The sequence below is a fragment of the Juglans regia genome, chromosome 6 (genome assembly GCF_001411555.2).
Source record: "Juglans regia cultivar Chandler chromosome 6, Walnut 2.0, whole genome shotgun sequence".
NCBI classification, from domain to species: Eukaryota; Viridiplantae; Streptophyta; class Magnoliopsida; order Fagales; family Juglandaceae; genus Juglans; species Juglans regia.
In genome coordinates this window covers 5,916,095-5,935,234 of record NC_049906.1, presented here as the reverse complement: position 1 = coordinate 5,935,234, position 19,140 = coordinate 5,916,095, and the positions used below count along the sequence as shown (strand labels likewise).

Here is a 19,140-nt window from a genome sequence, read left to right as displayed (position 1 = left end):
AAAAATTATATTATAACATTATAAGTATTTTCCTAAAGAACTTTTGAGATTTAAATATATTTTCGCACTAACTCATATTTACTGTTAATTAGTTGGTTGTGCCGAACTGAGTCCGAGGAGTAGGGGGTCAATTGGATTGGATGATGGAGTTGTTTGTGTGATTGGTTTATGCTATGAGATTTGTTGGCTATTTCCAACGTGGATATTGGTGATTTTTTAGGAAGTGATGATATATTTTGGGATTATGAGGGTTTTAAGTTTTGAGGAATTAAAATAGGTTATTTAAGAAGCTTAGGCTTTAATATCGAAATCCGTGATTAATTGAAAACTTACGAAAATTACGTGATTAGTTTTATAGGTGACGATTTATAGTCAACTCGACATTTTATTCTGAAAAGCTAAGTCATCCAGGTAAACGGGGTTCCTATGTTAGACTTTGCATAAAAATAAATAAAATGGACTAAGGTTGCTTTTTGGAAAAATATGCATGTTTTGTTATGAAAAGAAATTTGAAACAACCACAATTATTCGTTCTCCATGACTCATGAAATTATATATAAGAATAAAGTATTTTTGTCATGACTGGTGTAGACATGAGCTATTTTGCATTTTGCTTCTGAACTGTGCAAAAGAGAGCGAATATGAAAGTTTGTGCATAAAATTATGTTTTATGATCTGATTTTGTTCTTTTCTAAAGATGTTTTGTACTCTGATATGATATGATTTCTAAAAAATTTGTTCTGTTCTGAAGATGTTTTGTACTCTGATATGATGTAATTTCTGAAAACTTTTGGCATGACATTCTGAATCGGGATGTGGTTTGTGGATTGTGACCTATTTGACCTACCACGGGTGCTAATAATGGCTTCTGTTTGGGTTGGTACCAACTGTTTTGGTTCTGGTGCACCCACTTTGGAAACAAAGTGGTTTTCTGGTGGTCTTTCCTGTATGCACACTCGGGGCTCCGAGAATAAATAAGGGGAAGATTCACATTCTGTTTCTGCTCGGTTAGCTACCGGGGTTTGCACAACCCTACCACGGGGGTTAAACATGGCATCTGATGTGATATGATGTTCTGGTATGATGGTAGTCAGTTATGCTATGCCAAAAGACTTTGAATAAGAATATTTTCTGAAACTTTCGCTCTAATATTTTTGATAACATGTTCTGACTCTGCATTCTGAAAATAAAAAGTGTTTTGTTCTGCATTCTGAAATCTGTAAATGCTCATGTTTGCATACTAATATATGTTCTCTGCTTACTGAGTTGTTGATAACTCGCCCCTCTCTTATCTCCAATATTTTCAGATGATTTTTGGATATTTCAGCTGAGGATCAAGACTATGAAGAATTGTGTGAGATGACTTAAGAATAGTGGATTAAAAATAGAAAGTTTTCGATGAGTATTGGTGATTTTTGATAATTATATTGTTGAAATGTGAGTTCAAGGGTATGTTTCGGTACCAAACTACTCTCAACACTTTTCAAGTATTTTCGTTCTTTTGAAAATATTTCACATGCCAAATAACTTAAAATACTCTCAATAGGATCCACAAACCCACTTCAATCTCTACTCATAACTATTCACAAACATTTTATAATACTTATTACTATTATATATAAATAAAAAATAAAATCACTATAATATTTATCACTATTAAATATAAATAAAAAATAAAATCATTATAATATATAAATAAAAAATAAAATCGCTATAATATATAAATAAAAAATAAAATCACTATAATATATAAATAAAAAATAAAATCATATAATAAAATAACTATAATATATAAATAAAAAATAAAATCACTATAATATATAAATAAAAAATAAAAAATAAAATCACTATAATATATAAATAAAAAATAAAATCATTATAATATTTATAATATATAAATAAAAAATAAAATCACTAAAATATATAAATAAAAATAAAATCACTATTATATATAAATAAAAAATAAAATACTATAATATTTATCACTATTATATATAAATTAAAAATAAAATCACTATAATATATAAATAAAAAATAACATTACTATAATATTTATCACTATTATATATATATATAAATAAAATCATTATAATATTTATCACTATAATATATAAATTAAAAATAAAATCATTATCATATTTATTATTATTATCTATAAAAGTAAAATAAAATCACTACAATATTTATTAATATTAAAAAATCACTATAATAAAATCATTATAATATTTATTACTAAAAATAAAATCACTATAATATTTATGGGACCCATACATTTTTCAACTATTTACTCAAAAGTCAACAACTCAACATACTTCACACATCCAAACAACTCAAAATACTCTCAATGAGACCCACAAACTCACTCCAATTTCTACTCATAAATATTCACAAATATTTTCAACACTTCTCAACACTTCTCACTACCCAAACGTACCCTAAGTGACATGTACAGAAGTTGGTAATTTTTGAGGTTATTGTATTGAGGATTTTATATACGAGTATGTGTGGTTAATTAAATTTAAAGTATTTACGTTTGATTTGAAGCTTTTGGAAGAGTATTAGCAATGTTGGGGTTGATTATCAGGTAATATGAGTTAACTCTCCGAACTCTCAAGGACGGGGCGTTACAGCCCTTTTTATACAACTCAGCAAAAAAAGGAAAAGACAAAATGCAAACAGAAATTTCATTCTTCCTCATTGACGAGTATCTCCTTTCCCTTCTTTATGGACTGCTGTAGATCATTCTCCAATACCCCCTGCAAGATGGAGTGTAAAGGTTTACAACTCTCATCTTGGATAAGTGGTGGTTGAGGACTGTCGAAGGCAAAGCCTTGGTGAGGATGTCAGCTAGCTGATGAGAACTAGAATATGGCAGGTACAAATACTGCCCTCTTGGATCTTATTTCGAATTAAGTGGCAGTCAAGCTCGATGTGTTTGGTTCTCTCGTGGAAGACAAGGTTGGCAACTATGTGAAAGGCAGCTTGGTTATCACAATGAAGTAAGGCAACTTGAGGATGTGAAACTTGGAGTGCAGATAAAATGAACCTCAGCCAAGTTAACTCAGAGCAGGTGGTTGCCATTGAACGATACTCTGCCTCAGCTGATGAACGGGAAACAACTGATTGTTTCTTGGACTTCCAAGAGATCAAAGAAGAGCCAAGAAATATGCAATACCCAGTCACAGATCTCCTAGTATCTAGACATGATGCCCAATCCGAATCACAATAGGCGTCAAGCTGAAATGAAGAAGAATTAGAGAGAAGAAGGCCCTGTCCAGGAGCACCCTTGAGGTACCTAAGAACTTTTTGAGCTGCCAACAAATGTGCATCAGTGGGGGTAGCCATGAATTGGCTTAAGGTCTGGATACTATAACAAATATCAAGCCGAGATATGGTGAGATACAAAAGTCGACCAATTAACCTTCTGTAGACACTAGGATCTGGTAAAGGGGTTCCTGTGGACTTAGTGAGCTTGAGATTTTGATCCATAGAAACTTTAGTTGGTTTGCTGCCCAAAGTACCCGAATCTACCAAAATGTCCAAAGTGTATTTCCTTTGGCACAAATGAATGCCTTTAGATGATCTTGCAACTTCTATACCAAGAAAATACATTAAGGAGCCAAGATCCTTTATTTTAAACTTGCTATGCATAAAAGTTTTCAAGGCATTTATAGAATTTAGATCATTACTTGCCATAATGATATCATCAACATACACGAGTAGAGCTAGAAAACAACCTTGTGTCTCTTTATTGAAAAAGCTATAATCAGCCTTGGATTGAGAAAAACCAGATTCAAGTAAGGAAGTGGAAAATTTAGAATACCACTGCCTTGATGCTTGTTTGAGCTCATACAAACTCTTAAGTAATTTACAAACTTGAGTAGGTGATCCTTTCTTGTAGCCGGGAGGTTTGTTCATGCAAATGTCTTCATTTAAGTCCCCATGCAAAAATGCATTATTTACATCAAATTGATGTAAATGCCTGCCTTTGATGGATGCAATGGTCAAGAGACACCTCACGGTTACCAATTTGGCAACGGGAGAAAAAGTCTCTTGATAATCCACCCCCTCAAGTTGAGTGTAGCCTTTTGCTACTAACCGAGCCTTTAATCTCTCAACAGTCCCATCAGAGTTGTATTTAATTTTATAAACATACTTAAAGTCAATAGGCACTTACCAGGTGGTAAATCAGTAACTTCCCACGTCTGATTAGCCTCCAAAGCAACCAACTCAGTATCCATAGCTTGACACCAACCCGGGTCTTTAATGGCTTGTTTATATGTCTGGGGTTCAATGTGAGTGGAAATGGTAGTAGAAAATGCTTGATATGGATGAGAAAATGTATTATAAGATAGTGTGTGCGCAATGGGGAAGAAAGTACCTAAGGAAGGCAATAGCTTCTGGTCCAACAATTTGATGGGATGAGTGAGAATTTACTATAGCCCCAACTTTAAAAATAAAAATGATGTTGTAAGAGACTTCAACAGCTGTTTTATGAAGATGGAACTTGATCCTGATAATCAAAACAAAATCATTGCAGAACTTGACTTGTATAAGAATACAATATGTGAGTTTGGACATTCTTTAGCAATCTGCCAGCATGATAAGATTGATTTAGGTATTATCATTTATCAATATCATTTGTTAAATAGTGTGCCTTTGTACTTTAAATTTTATATTATTTTATTTTTACTTACATTTAATTAATAATTTATAATTGCATTATTGTTATAGTTGCATGGTGGACCCAATTTGATTGCGAGGTGCCAATGTTTTAAACGTTTGTTGTTCGAGTACTAAGTCAATGTTATAGTGCAACTGGATGTGAGAGAAACTGGAGCACATTTGATTTTATTCATTCGAATAAAAGAAATAAATTAGTGCATGAACGTTTGAATGACTTAATATTTGTTCATTATAACTTGAAACTACGAGAGGTAAGTTTTTTTAATACTAATGTTTTTTACTGTTAAAAAATATATAACATTTTCACTTATATTTTATTTTACTTTGACTGAAGCATAAGAAATGGAAGAGAAGCTTTAGATCCAATTAATATTGAAAACATTGACTTGATGAAAGAATTGGTAGGTGAAGAATCCGAGCTTCTTGATGAAGAAGATTTGGATTGGGCAAGTATTGAGAAGCCATTAGCCTCACTAAATGAGGAAGACGATGATAATGTTGGTGTTGATGTTGATGACGGTCATGACATTGATGAAAATATTTTGATTAACATGTCGAATTCTTATCCTTATTGTCTTTTTTATGAGGATGAGTGATTTTATTTTAATGGTTAGATTAAAAACTTATTTAGTTTTACAAGTATGTTTGTTGTAACTTTTTTATTTATTTTTTGATATGATGTTTGTTATAACTTAAAATTTAGGAACTTATGTTAGTTGTAACTTAAAACTTTAGACTTGTATTGAGAAGTATTGAGTTTATGACTTATTTTGTTGTTATTTTGGAATACAGTTAATGCTTGTATATATATAATTTATCCAGGTATAAACTAATCCAAAACGGTATACGAAACGGTATCGGTACCGAAATATTTCGTTCCAATGCCTTGACCAGTATGACCTCTGATATGATATTCAAAACTTTGCATGTACGCGCCAGGCGCAGAGCTGGGCATTACTTGTTATGAAATCACATGCACGGACATTACTCGTAGTGTGACGATGAGAGCCAGGTTGTGTAGGTTGTGCAAGTTGTGAAGATGAGCGCACGGAATTTTTAAAGAAAGGAAAAAGAATTAACACGCGATTCATGCAGTGTAGATAAAATAGAGGAGGCTGAATAGATTTTCTCTTTCTTCTTTTTGGAGGGATTGTTGGTTAGAGGATGGCCCCTTTTGTGAGTCTACCCATCACGAACCTTCAAAACATTAGAGTGAAAGATCTTAAATTAGAAAATGCTTGGGATATTGACCTTCTTCAAAGCTTATTGGGTGTGGAGCAAGCGGAGGTCGTCCTCTGAACCCTTGGTAGAGCAAGAGAATGAGGGGATATTTTGTTGTGGAAAGGCAACTTTAATGGAGCTTTTACCACTAAAAGTGCTTGGGACATTGTACATGTGAAATCTCCAAAGCTTCAATGGACAAATTGGGTTTGGCACTCTTGTTTACCAAAAAATTATTTCAGTTATGGTTTTGAAAGCTTTTAATCATGCTCTAAGTGTAGATGATCAGGTAAAAAATCTTGGTATCCCACTTGTCTCTAAATGTGATTGTTGCATGCATGGAGGATATGAAGATCAAAATCATGTATTGGCTGCGGGTGAGCTTGCTAGGAAAATATGGGAAAAAGCTAGCATGCTTGTGGGCATCCCCTATGTTCCTAGACGAGGCTGGCAAGATATTATTGCATTGTGGTTCCAAAAGGCTACAAAAAGGTCACAGATGGGGCAGTTGTTAGGTTTAATTCCACTCATCATCACCTGGAGGCTTTGGCTGCGTTGGTACTGTACATGCCGCATGGAGGGGATACACAAATCAAGTGCCTCGGTTTGGAGATCTATACAAGTTTAGATTGGTCAGGTAGGGGAGAAATTAAAAGCAGGTGCCTCCCTCATGCATCGAAATGAACTGCTCCTCCAAAGCCTTCATATTCCTATTAAAACGCCAAAGAGTAAACATGTACAGGTTGTTAAATGGACAAAGCCTGTGGTGGGGAAGCTCATGCTGAATATGGATGGAAGTTCTTTAGGTAAACCGAGGAGAGAGGGTGCTGAAGGGGTGATCAGAAATGCAAATGGTGACTTGATAAGTGCCTTTGCGGTACACATTGGGCATGGTTCAAATACTTTTGCAGAAGGCATGGGATTACTACATGGCTTACATCTAGTGAAAAATTTGGGTTTGGTCAATGTAGATTTGGAGATGCATTCTATGCTTATTGTTCAGTGGGTGAAAAGATTAAGATGTGGTCTTTAGTACTTTGAAGACTATTGGGGTAGGGTTGAACTACATCATTTATCATGTCTATAAACAAGGTAATGCGCCGGCACATTTTTTGACACGCTTTGGAGCTGAGGGACGTAGCTGTAGATCTTCCACACGTCTTAAAAGGTTTGCTCAAAACGGACAAGATGGGGCTGCCTTATACGAGGGTGTCTTAAGATGTGGGTTTGGTTAGCTTTGTTTTCCACTTGTGTTTTCTTTGAAGATAGTATCCTTATATCCAAGGTTTTCCTCCGCTATAAGTGAGAACTTTAATAAATTCTGACAAATCCGTTAAAAAAAAAACGTCTAGCTAAGTCATGGAAAAACATTTAAAAAATAGTATCTTTAATAAAAACATAAAATAAAATAAAATAATTGTCCATATTTTGTTTAAATAGTTTTTACAAAATTTGTACGTCTTAAATTTACACAAATTAGTTTTTTCTTAAGAAAACTTTTATCATCATCAAAACTAAGAAAAATATTTTACATAATTATATAATTATTTAATAAAAACTTACTAAACATATATTATATTTAAAAACATGATTAAAATAATAAGACTTAAAATTAAAAATAACATTTCTAGCAGCTTATTTATTTTTATGGTTCAGTTTGGTTTGGAACAGAAGCCAGAGGCCCAGAGGGCGAAGCCGAGACTGTATATGCACATGAAGTTATTCTCTCTTCGGCTTTATGTGCCCAGGGATATTTGCTGCGATCTATTACTATTGAATTTATGCCCAGCCATATGGTGGGTCACCTGCTTTGGCGAGCATTACACGTTCCTAATTATTCAAAGTGCATATGGTGGATCACCTCATGCTTAGGCGAGTCTGGCCGTTCCCAACCTGAGGGTTTGAAACATTCATTCCCCAACCATTCCAGCGTCTTGGAACATTTCTCGACAAAGATACTGTCAAGCAGCGACAGGCTGAAAGAAAAAACAAAACCAAAACAAAAACAAAAACATCAAATCCATCAAAATTGTAGTAAAAGCATCGAATGTGCAATTGATCTACATTTATTTTTATGAGATTTTTTTTAGATTAAAACATTTCTCATACATGAATATACTCATCTCCAATATGATTAATATAAAACCGCTTCCTAATATAAAGAAAACATCTCCAAAAAAAATTAAATCATCCAAAACTGGATGAGCAGGACAATATATATTAGTACAAGGTGGAGAAAGAGGATAGATGTAGATCCGCATGAGGTTCTTTCAACGACAAGTGCCAATATCCAATGAAACAGATCATCTTAGTTTTGGACCTCGGTTTGATCATCTTCTTGTTTAGGAGTACTTGACCATTTGGCTACACGCTGCTGGGCTATCTCAGCCTGCCAAATCCAGGGATACCAGAAATAAGTTCATGTTAGTTTCTAGATATTAATGATAATAATAATGTTCATATACATTGGGTATAAAAAGTGAAAGCATCTCAAGTTATACCTGTTTTTCCCAATCGCATCGAATTGTTATGACAGCCAAAATCAATGTTTGGACGGCAGTCCCTCCAAAAACCATTCCACCCCATATTCCCTGCCCCATTAAGTCGTGTAAAATGTGAGATTATGTTATATTTCAAATATTATTTATTTTTTCAAAAAATTGCATGTATAATATATATATTATATATATTTAAAAATTTATATTCTCAAGCGATTGTATAAAGCACACTAAGTAAAGTTTAAACTTTAAAATTTGAATCTTATAAATTAAATTTTATCATTTAAGTGATATGAATGGTGTGCTCTACACACCTGCTTGAGAATAAAATAATTCTATTTATTTATAGGGTCGGATAGAATAGGTATCGAGTCCTGTTGAGTCTGGACCACAACTATGATGGCCAGATCAGGGCTATTGGTAGATTAAGCATATCTCCATTGCAAGAGAGGGAGTAAGAGAAGTTGTGCATACCATAACTCCAAACTTGAAGACCAATCCCATTAGAATTCCAAGTGGGAGTCCAATTATGTAGTAGCACCCTAGATTTATATATGCAACCATTGCTTGCCATCCCGATCCAACAGCCACTCCTGTCAATAGTGTAGAGATTTTCAACTTTTTTTTATTTTTGTTTCTAAACAAGATAGTTTCATTAATAATGAAAGAGAAATATATGCGCAGAGGTGAGATTTCCCGACAATCACTTAAAACAAATTCAAGAAAAAAGTACTAGATCATCAAAAAGTTCGAAAAGAGTAATGTTAGAGAAAAGTCACTATAGCAGTGCACACTTTGCACTCATAATTGATTATTCCCAAAACTCACTTAAAGAGATGTGTGGTCTAGATGATGCCACATCATATATGAAAAATAGATACTCTCAATAATAACTTCTATCTATATTTATTCTTCTTATAAATAAGAAAGTAGAGACTACCTGATAAAACAGGTTGAACGCTGTTAAGAAGAATGGTGACGGCTAACAATATTGATAGCTTATCAACTGCTTCGAGCACATCAGTGTCGGAACTGAATATATATGCGATCTTGTTATGGAGTATCATGATCAGCACGCAGAAGAATACGCCAATCACAGAAGACTGTGTCACAGAGACAATTGTTGCAAATTTTGCTGCCTTACCATTCCCAGCTCCAAGCTCATTGGCAACCCGTACTCTGCATGTTCCATGAAAACCTTCATCTTTAAAATTTAGTTATCAAAGTCATCTCTAAATTTAGTAAATACATATTTTTAAAATCCAAAACTATTCAAGTCATAACCCCACATTGGATTAGTCAAAATAATAATATAATATTATTTTTAAAAAAAAATCATACACTAACTATATGTTAATTAATAATTTCATTTTTACTTAAATTATTATTTCTCAACTAATTTTTTTCATCAACCTAAGTATCCAATAAACATTTTTTAGAATAAAACGTGTGAAATATTAAACTAGTTGGGTCTGACATTTTAGAATAAAATATTACTTTTGAAGATGAATAGTACATCTTCAAATATGAAAAAACAATTAGAAATATTGTAGCTCATAGTTGACACCACTAGTATTTGTCTACTCCAATGCAAATGATTCCATCTCTATTTCTTCAAATTTTGAAGATGAATTGACATTTGGCTAAACCAATACCAGTATACTAGAACGAAGCCAGAATTATAAATTTGGAGGGGCGGATATTATTTTTAGACAATAATAATAGTTGAGTTGAAAATTTTTAGGATCATCATTGAAAAATTGATAAAAAAAAAAAAGAGTAAAAAAATAAAGGAAAAAAAATTAGAATTTTATTAATATGTTTCATCCAATAATTACAAATTTTAAAAGAGAGAATATAGTGTGAATGTCATTGTATTCTCTTGCTCTTAATAAACGGGAGACTGGCCATATAAGAGCCAAATTGCCAAAAATTAAGGAAGTGATACATAAAAATGGTAATAATACATGACCTACAATTTGTTTATAATCATTCTACAATTTATTTTAAATCGATCAAAATAATTGTGTCACTTTATTAAAAAAAAAATTCAATTAAATATACATATACATACATACATACATACATATATATATATATATATATATACACCTTTCATTTTAAGTAGAATGATAAAATAATTGGCGAACTAATCGTAGATTTATCGTTTTCCGGCCATAAATGAATATATGGACATAACGTCACATCTGACTTTTTCCCCCTTTACTTGTTAGTCTACCTACCTCCTAACAACCATATATTAATTTGTCGTGTATGAGTTATGCTGCTGAAGTCATTATATATATGACAAAAAGAATGGTAGATAAGAGTAAAGACCGGAGGTTTGAGTCACCCATTGGAGCTGATCCTTTACAGTGCTATCAGTAGAGGCAAGATCGATGTTCTATATAATTAAGGAAAATGATTTATATATAATATTTTTTATTACATATTTTATAATACTATGTTAAATGAGAAATAATTTTATAAAATATTTTATAAAAATAATATTATTTTACAAAAATATATTTATCGTATATATATACCACCCTAATAAAAATTTGTACGATATTTTCGTAAAAATGTCGTACAAATTTTTATTAGGGTGGTGTGTATATATATATATATATATATATATATGAGGTCCGAATGCATATATTTTCACGATGGGATTCACTTTTTTAAAGAAAGTCCGTAGCAAACTTGTACGTTGACCATGTATATATAATTTATTCGTTAGCAAATCTAGTTCCGAGTAGTTAGATCAAGCATGAAAGAAATCATGTGTTCTGAATCCGTACCCGGTGCCGGCAAAGAAGGCCAAAGGAATCATTAGCTCCCATCCATTGATCGTCATACTGCAAATAAAATAGAATCCAAACAAGCAGAAAGGACAAGGAGTTGCGAAATTAAATGGTGCTTTACAGGGAAGAAGAATTGTAGATATATATATATATATATATGATAAAAAAAAAAAAGAGATGAAAGAATGGTAAGAGATCAATCTCGTACATACCAGACAGACAAGGCATCCACAGCAAGAGTAGCATTCTGCAAGAATCCAGTCATTAGAATTAGTATTCTGTAGTACCAATTCTCCAAGCTGCAAAATCGAAAAGAAGTACATGAGCTCATATATAAGCAAATTAACTGAGAGGATGTCGAAGGAAGTATGGAAATAAGTTCTAAATTAATAGAGAAAGATACCAAAGCATGACTCCAGAAGCAGCTGAGAGTTTGAGAAACTCCCAAAGTCCAGAAAAAGCTTCCATAGAGAATCCGGACCAAGTCAAAGGACATCCACCACACACAGTATAGCCATACAACCCAAAAACCAAGACCCACCACGAGACATCCAAAGAAACAGCAGCACCCACAAGCCCAAAATCGAATACATAAATTAAGAGCCAACTCATCAACACATTAACAAGTAGACCAGCTAAAGAAACCCACGCAATCACAATGTTCTTGAGCTGTGACTGCAAGAATCTCTGCAATGGGAACTGAAACGCAAAGCTAAAGTGCAAGGGAATTAGCCAACAAGCCACCAACCCTGACGACTCCGCCACGTCGTCGGGCTGTCCTAGGAGTTTCAGAATCGGGGAGGCGAAAATGTATAAAGGTAATAGCAGGAAACAACAGAGGAATAGCACAATCCATGACCGTTGCAGATATATTCCCAGCATCCGGTACCGCTTGGCCCCAAATGCTTGCCCACAAAGCGTTTCTAATGCGCTTGCCATCCCCAACTGATCCCCAAAAACACAAAACCGATGTTAAGAGACATGAAACAGAGAGTCAAGATTCTACAATTGCAAAGGCGAGTTTTATCAATTACCAGAAGGCCAAAATTGAAGCCGACGATAACGGTGTTGGCAATGGAAATGGCAGCGAGTTCAACTTCGCCAAGGTGGCCGGCGAAGGCTTGGGTGATAACGTTCATGCTGTAGGAAACAACGCGGCTGAAGATGGCCGGACCCACGATTTTCCATAGCTTCCTGGTTTCTATCCAGATCCTGGATGCAAGTTGTTTAGACGTTTCTTGATCTTCTTCTTCGGTTGCTGACGCTTTTGATCCAAGGTGTGAGGTTGATTCCGGTACTAGAGGTTGATTAATATCAACGTCATCATCTCTGCGGACGAGACTCCCCATGAGAGAATTGGGAGCGGTTTCTTCCAAATAGCCCCGGAGAACGAGAGACGGGTAGGTTATTTTAGGCGGTGGATTCGAGCGTAAGATATAAAGATTTTCTCGGAAGACTAGAGTACTTTTGCCGACGGGTTATCTATATGTGGTCAAACTAGTGGACATAAATCATGACATGATTAGTAAAGATTTTAATTTTTTTTTTATAAATTAAGTGTCAATAAAATAAAAAATATATTTTATACCGACTTTAAATAGAATTTTTATTTACAAAAAGTTATTCTTATTTAAAAAATAATAATATTTACAGTCATGTAGTATACAGATATAATATTTTAAAAAAATAATAATAAATATAAAATTTACTTAAAAAAAATTAAATCATATAGCATTATTATATTACTTAAAATATTTATTTTAGTTAATATAAGTATAATAATAAAATTCAAAATCAAGAATAAATTAACAGGAAGATCGTGACTGCATTAAATTATGTACTTTTTTTCAAATTTTTATTTATTTATTTATTTATGGTTTCGGTTGGTATGAAAGCTTGAGGGCGAATCCGCAAATGTATGCCCCTGCTGAAGTTCTAATTTCTCTGATCTTCGGTTTCATGCTCTGGGATCTGCTGCGATCAGTAATAGTCAGAATAAATACAATTTGTTTCTGTATAAATAATATTAATTTTTTGTATATATTTGGAGCGATTCGAACTTCATATCTCTATTTTAAAGATTTGAGGTTATACCACAGGCTTTTGACTATATAAATAATATTAATTAGTGATATGAGAATATTTAAAATGTTCTAAGATTCGTTTTAGAATTTCTAAAATCTTGAAAAAGAAAGAAAGTACTTTAGCATATAGAATTTCGTTCGAAGTCGCTGTACACATAAAAAAAAATATGTTCAGATTGAATTTTTTGGAAGGAAAATTGATTGGATCCATGAAATAAGGCTTGGGTGGGAGGATTTTCGCGGGATTTGTTTTTTCTTTATTTTTACGATATTTATTTAATATTATAGTTTTTTAAAGAGAAATACTGTAATCACAAATAATTTTTATAAAATTAAATTTATAATAAAATAATTTTATAATTTCACGTGTAAGTCACGTCAACTTGTAAATTTATTTTATAAAATTTTTTTGGCTAAAATAATTTTTTTTTGTTAAATACGATGAAAAATAATTTCGAGATATGAAAAATTGTTTTAATGTGTAAACGATTACGTTTTTAATTCTCTAACAACGCCACATTCCACATTATTAACCTTTGACAGTTTGCAGGAAAAAAGAAAAAGACAAAATGAAAAATGAAACGGTTGTGAATAGTAATGAGATTTGTGAGTTAAAGTTGTTGAATAGTAATAAATAATAATGAGATGGATTGAAATAAATTATTATAAATTATGAATAGTAATGAGATGAGTTGTAAATAATAGTGAGATTTATGAGTTAAAGTTGTTAAATAATAATAAATAATAATAATAAGATAAGTTAAGATTAATTGAGATGAGTTAAAATATCTGCGAATCCAAACGTCTCCTTATTGATTTGAAGAGTCTTGCGGGGTTTTGTCAGTAGACGCGCACGCCGTCCATACTTCAAATCAATGAACGCAAGAATTTGGGTGGGATGATTAATGCGAGTTATAGTTATGGGTTATATAAATATTACGTATTTTTTATTATTAAAAATTTATTATTTTTTTATATAAATTCTATACTAATTAATATTTTTTAAAAATTTACGATCTTGATAATCTATCAATTATACTAGATGATAAGATAAGTAATCTTGAGAGAGAGAGAGGTAGCTTGGTTACTTTAAGAGGCATGTTGAGAAGGAGAGGCCTGATGAGCTGGTGATAATACGAATTACTGTAGTGGAGATAATCTGACTTGGTGTTGTGCTTCTTCTTCATCGTCACTGTCTGATACTTGTGACATTACTTCAGTTAATTTTTTCAAATCTTTCTTGTTGGTAATGGATGTTAATTGTACTTGAAATCTGCTTCTTTAGACTAAAACTTTTAAAATTTTGATAACTTTTAAAAACATTTTTAATATATGATCAATTATTATAAATATCATTTTTTGAAAATACAACTTTCTTTTAAGAGAAATGATATTTAATTGTAAATATCATATAGCCATTTTTAAAAAAATGAATAAATATAAAATTTATATAAAAATAAATTAATTTTTTAATAATAAATCTTATTTCTTTTAAAATAATTATATAATATTTATATATTTCACGATTATATATAATATTACTCTATTATTTTTTTTACGTTGCACATGACGTAAGTGCCTTTGGACTTGGCAGTGACTTGATAAAAGAATGTTAGCTACACGGGTTCGCCCGCAATAGAGGATAATAATGTATATTCCTTTTATCAATACAAGTATCTTAACGTCTACCTAACTTTTTAGTTCCATGTGAATGAGTAATAAACCTTCGTTGTCACAATTGGAATTAATGGCTTGCACAATCCCCAAAGTCCCATTGGGATGATTACAAATAATAATATTTAATTTTTTTATAGTTATAATCATAAATACATAAATGATGTGTAATTATTTTAAAAATAAATAAATAATTACAAACTCATATGAAAAAATAATAAATTTTTAATAATGAATTATAATATTTTTTAAAATAATTATACAACGATTACGTATTTTACGACTGTATGTAGTATTACTCTTTTTCTCATCATCCCATAAAGTTTCAATTATCTAATTTTACATTATAAGATGTGAAGAATATGATAAAAATTGAGATGATAAATAATATTACTATTTATTACTCGTAATATCCATAACTTTTTTCATTTGGAAATTGCTAATTGATTTCTAAGATAATTACTTGTAATATATTTCTTGTGAAAATTAATATTTGTCCATTGGAAAATGAAGGACAGCCAACACATTATAAACGACAAGAAAAAGCTTGATGTTTTACGCCTTGACTAGATGCTCGATCTGAATGTTAGTTGGGATGTTTCGACGTTTTGATATGGCCTGGAGTCCCATCCTCTCTTCAAACAAGCACATGTCTTTTTGTATAGATTTAGCTTCGTAGGCAAAGCATCAATACAAGCATGCCACGTATCCAGTATCTGGATTTTTTTTTTTTTAATTTGAATGCTTTATTTTTTTATTATTATTATTAATATTATAATTATGAGATTTGACTGAATATTTAATTCCAGTTAAGTATGTTGTTGTCCTTTGTGAGTAAAAGAGAGTTTGCTGAAGAGTTGATAGCTTACACTGACACCTTCAACAAGACAGTGTTTATACTTTATACATATTCAAAGGAGATGAAGTAAAAGAAGCTGGTAAGCTTTAGAACTTATTGTCCTTATTGGAATAATTTCGTGTAGAAGACGGATTGACTTTGAACTCGCATCAGGTCCAGCTTTTGATCCCCTGGAAAATAATCTTATACAGAATTAAATATTCTGCCAAACCTACCTCATAATTATAATATTAATAATAATAAAAAAACCAAAACATTAAAACGAAAAAAATAAAAAAAAAATAAATAAAGAAAATCTGAATTTCAGATTTACAAACCAGAAGTATCCAATTTTTACAACTCGAATTTCGGTCCGAATTTATTTCGGACCAAAACCCGAAATTGAAATCTAATTTCTCGAATTTCGAATGAACAGTCGTACTTACAGAAGCTTTATAAGAGCTTGGTCTTGGCAGCTATTTATCCTTCCAGATATGAATTTATTTGTCATCACCAACCCACCTCGATCCGTATAAGTCCTTCATTAAGTACGTAGTTGAATTGCATGCCAGATACTTCTTGAAATAAATGAAAGCTTAAATCCCAAAACAACCGAGGTAACAGTAGAGTTACATGGAGATATTGGTTTAATTAATAATTTCCATTTTTCCTTATTGCTAGATTGTTTAACTTGAGGAAAAGTGAAAAATGACTTTATGGACATTAAACAAAAATTCATGTACAAAAATAATTTCCTATTCGCCCCTTTATTTTTCTTAATAAGCAAGTACTAGACATGTAACATAATATTCATGAGTATTAATGACTGAAAAATAGGAAAAATGAAAGAAAAAATATGAAGTTATTCATGAGTAATGTTAGATACAAGTTCTAAATAGACAAGTTTTATACAAGTCTTTTATAAAAAAATGTGTCTCACTAATAAAGAGTAATTTTTTTACATTTTTTTAAAGTGGGGTCTACTTTTTTACAAAGACTTGTATGAGGCTTGTCTATTTAGAACTTGTACAAATCATTTCTCTTTATCAAATTATACAAAAATTACATTCTATCAAGTTTCGTACTATTATATTCTTATTAATGAAACTAATAAATAATTTCATATTTTAATCTATTCAATACATAATTTTATATGTTTTTTATATTTTAATAATAACACTATAATACATGATTCAAACTTATTATCAGTGTTGTCACAGCAAATTATATTTTCTTATTCAATGTATTGGTCATTTATTAATGAGGCCGAACAGAATAAAAATTTATTATTATTTTCTTATTAATTAACCTAGTTACAAGAAAATGAAGACGATTAGAAAAACAGTCCATGAGTGGAATTGTTCATGATGGGCTTCTAATTTCAACTATGCATGATCAAACTAGCAAATAAAAGAAATTGGGCAAGTAATCGGGTGCTAGCTCCTAGCTGGTTCCCTCTTGATTGGAGCGGAGGATGCATTAGGTTTGTTCAATGAGTAGTTGCATTCGATCGGTAGTCATCACCAATATCATGATAAGTACTCCTTAATTCCTTTATTACTAGTATTGAACTTTGTCCTTTAAAGGTTTACTTTATAAAAAAGAGTTAACTACTACTTTTATCCAAAAGTTCCTAAATAATAATTCATAGGAAAAGCTCTTGAACCTAACATACTATCTCTTACACCTAACATTCTCACTTTTTTCTATTAGAACCCTACAAAAAATCCATACAAGAGACACATGCAAACAGAAGATATATAAATATCAGGTATTGTTCAATATAGTATGAACAATATATATATATATATATATGTATATATTCTTGATATATAGCATACAATTTCTCCATTAATAGCTAGTTCAAGAAAACTGCTTATTTGCGATCAGTTAATTCCAGCGAAATGATTATTTATAACTAAAATTAGTTGCGAATATTCTTTTGATTACAATAAATTTATCACAAAAATTCATTTTTCTTGTAGCGTTCATCCAAAAAGAATATCTTGTTTGAATTTATTTATGTAGATTCCTATATCGTCAGGATACAGTTAGCTGGGTTTCCATGTTAATGACTCCTTTTTAGGACTGAGTTTAGCATTCCTTGTAAGCTTCGATGGCAACAAATTAGTAAAAGAAGTTTAAGATAATTCACATGCAGTACTCATTTGAAATTCGAAATTAAGTCATGTAATATTTATATGATCATTTTCAAACTATTAAATTCTTGCATGGGTCCCTCCATAGTACTAAACTTCACCATGGCTATTAATTGGCAAGCAGATTAATTAATCCCAAAATAAATAAAGAAATAATTTATCACACACACACACACACATATATATATATATATATATATATATATATAGGGAAATGCTATGCATCAGCCCCACACCAGCACACACTTCACATCACTTTTTTTTTTTTTTAACATTCAATAGGTTGAGTGTGTGCTGGTGTGGGGCTGATGTAAATATTTTTCCATATATATATATCATGCTCTTCTTCTTATAAATTAATTAGATATCTTCAACAGACATAGGTGCTTTCTCTGCAGCTATTATAGTCTCACTGTATTTCTATGGCTAGAGTAATATTAATACAGTCGTGAAGTGCATAAGTGTCGCATAAATATTTTTAAAAAAAATAAGATATATTATTAAAAATTAATTTCTTTTCATGTGAGCTCGTATTTACTCAATTTTTTTAAAAAGAATGTACAACAGTTAAGTACTCCACGATTACAATCATGCAAATATCATTTCTCTTGTTAAAAACGCTTGGGAATGTGAAAACAAAGCACGTGAGTACTGGATCACGAACAATAAATTAAGCAAGATCATGTGTCTTCTTTTTGTATCATATCTCAAAATAAATTGAGGGTTGGAAAATGGTTGTGGAGAATTTCAAGAAGGAAAAGCATACACATGTAACTTTTTGATAAATGATATTCATAGTTTATAATTTCTATGCATTCTTTTTAAAAAATAATAGATAATTTTGGAGTAATACTACATAACTTTCTTAATCTCTACACACTATATTTTTTAAAGTTTTTAAATTTGTTAATATTTTTAAATTTTTTTTAGTTTATTCTTTTTAAACTAATTCAACACTTTTATTCATTATAAATATATTAAATATTTGATAAGAGAAAAAAATAATAAAAATTAAAAATAAATATTCATCTCATCTCGTCATTATAATTTTTTCAAATTCTCACACAAAATATAATAAATAATTCAACTTTTTTAAATTTCAAAACTTCTAGATTCGTACTAATGACTAGAAAGAAAATTACTGTTTATCCTCAATTAAATTATTATTTTTACATT

The 19,140-nt window shown here is 31.2% G+C and overlaps 2 protein-coding genes across 2 annotated transcripts; both read right to left on the bottom strand.

The window, feature by feature from the left end:
- Nucleotides 1–2,684: 2,684 nt before the first annotated feature.
- On the bottom strand, nt 2,685–4,241 carry LOC108980702 (uncharacterized mitochondrial protein AtMg00810-like). Its single transcript, XM_018951703.1, has 3 exons — nt 4,178–4,241; nt 2,863–3,986; nt 2,685–2,756 (listed from the first exon to the last, which is right to left on the bottom strand). The coding sequence occupies exons 1-3, from the start codon at nt 4,239–4,241 to the stop codon at nt 2,685–2,687; spliced, it is 1,260 nt and encodes a 419-aa protein (XP_018807248.1).
- A 3,695-nt stretch (nt 4,242–7,936) lies between these two features.
- On the bottom strand, nt 7,937–12,670 carry LOC108980703 (protein DETOXIFICATION 27-like). The gene is made up of 8 exons (XM_018951705.2): nt 12,244–12,670; nt 11,613–12,154; nt 11,422–11,508; nt 11,207–11,263; nt 9,346–9,584; nt 8,880–8,998; nt 8,409–8,498; nt 7,937–8,296 (listed from the first exon to the last, which is right to left on the bottom strand). Exons 1-8 carry the CDS (start codon nt 12,556–12,558, stop codon nt 8,216–8,218), a joined length of 1,530 nt encoding a protein of 509 aa, XP_018807250.1. The 5' UTR covers nt 12,559–12,670; the 3' UTR covers nt 7,937–8,215.
- Nucleotides 12,671–19,140: the final 6,470 nt, after the last annotated feature.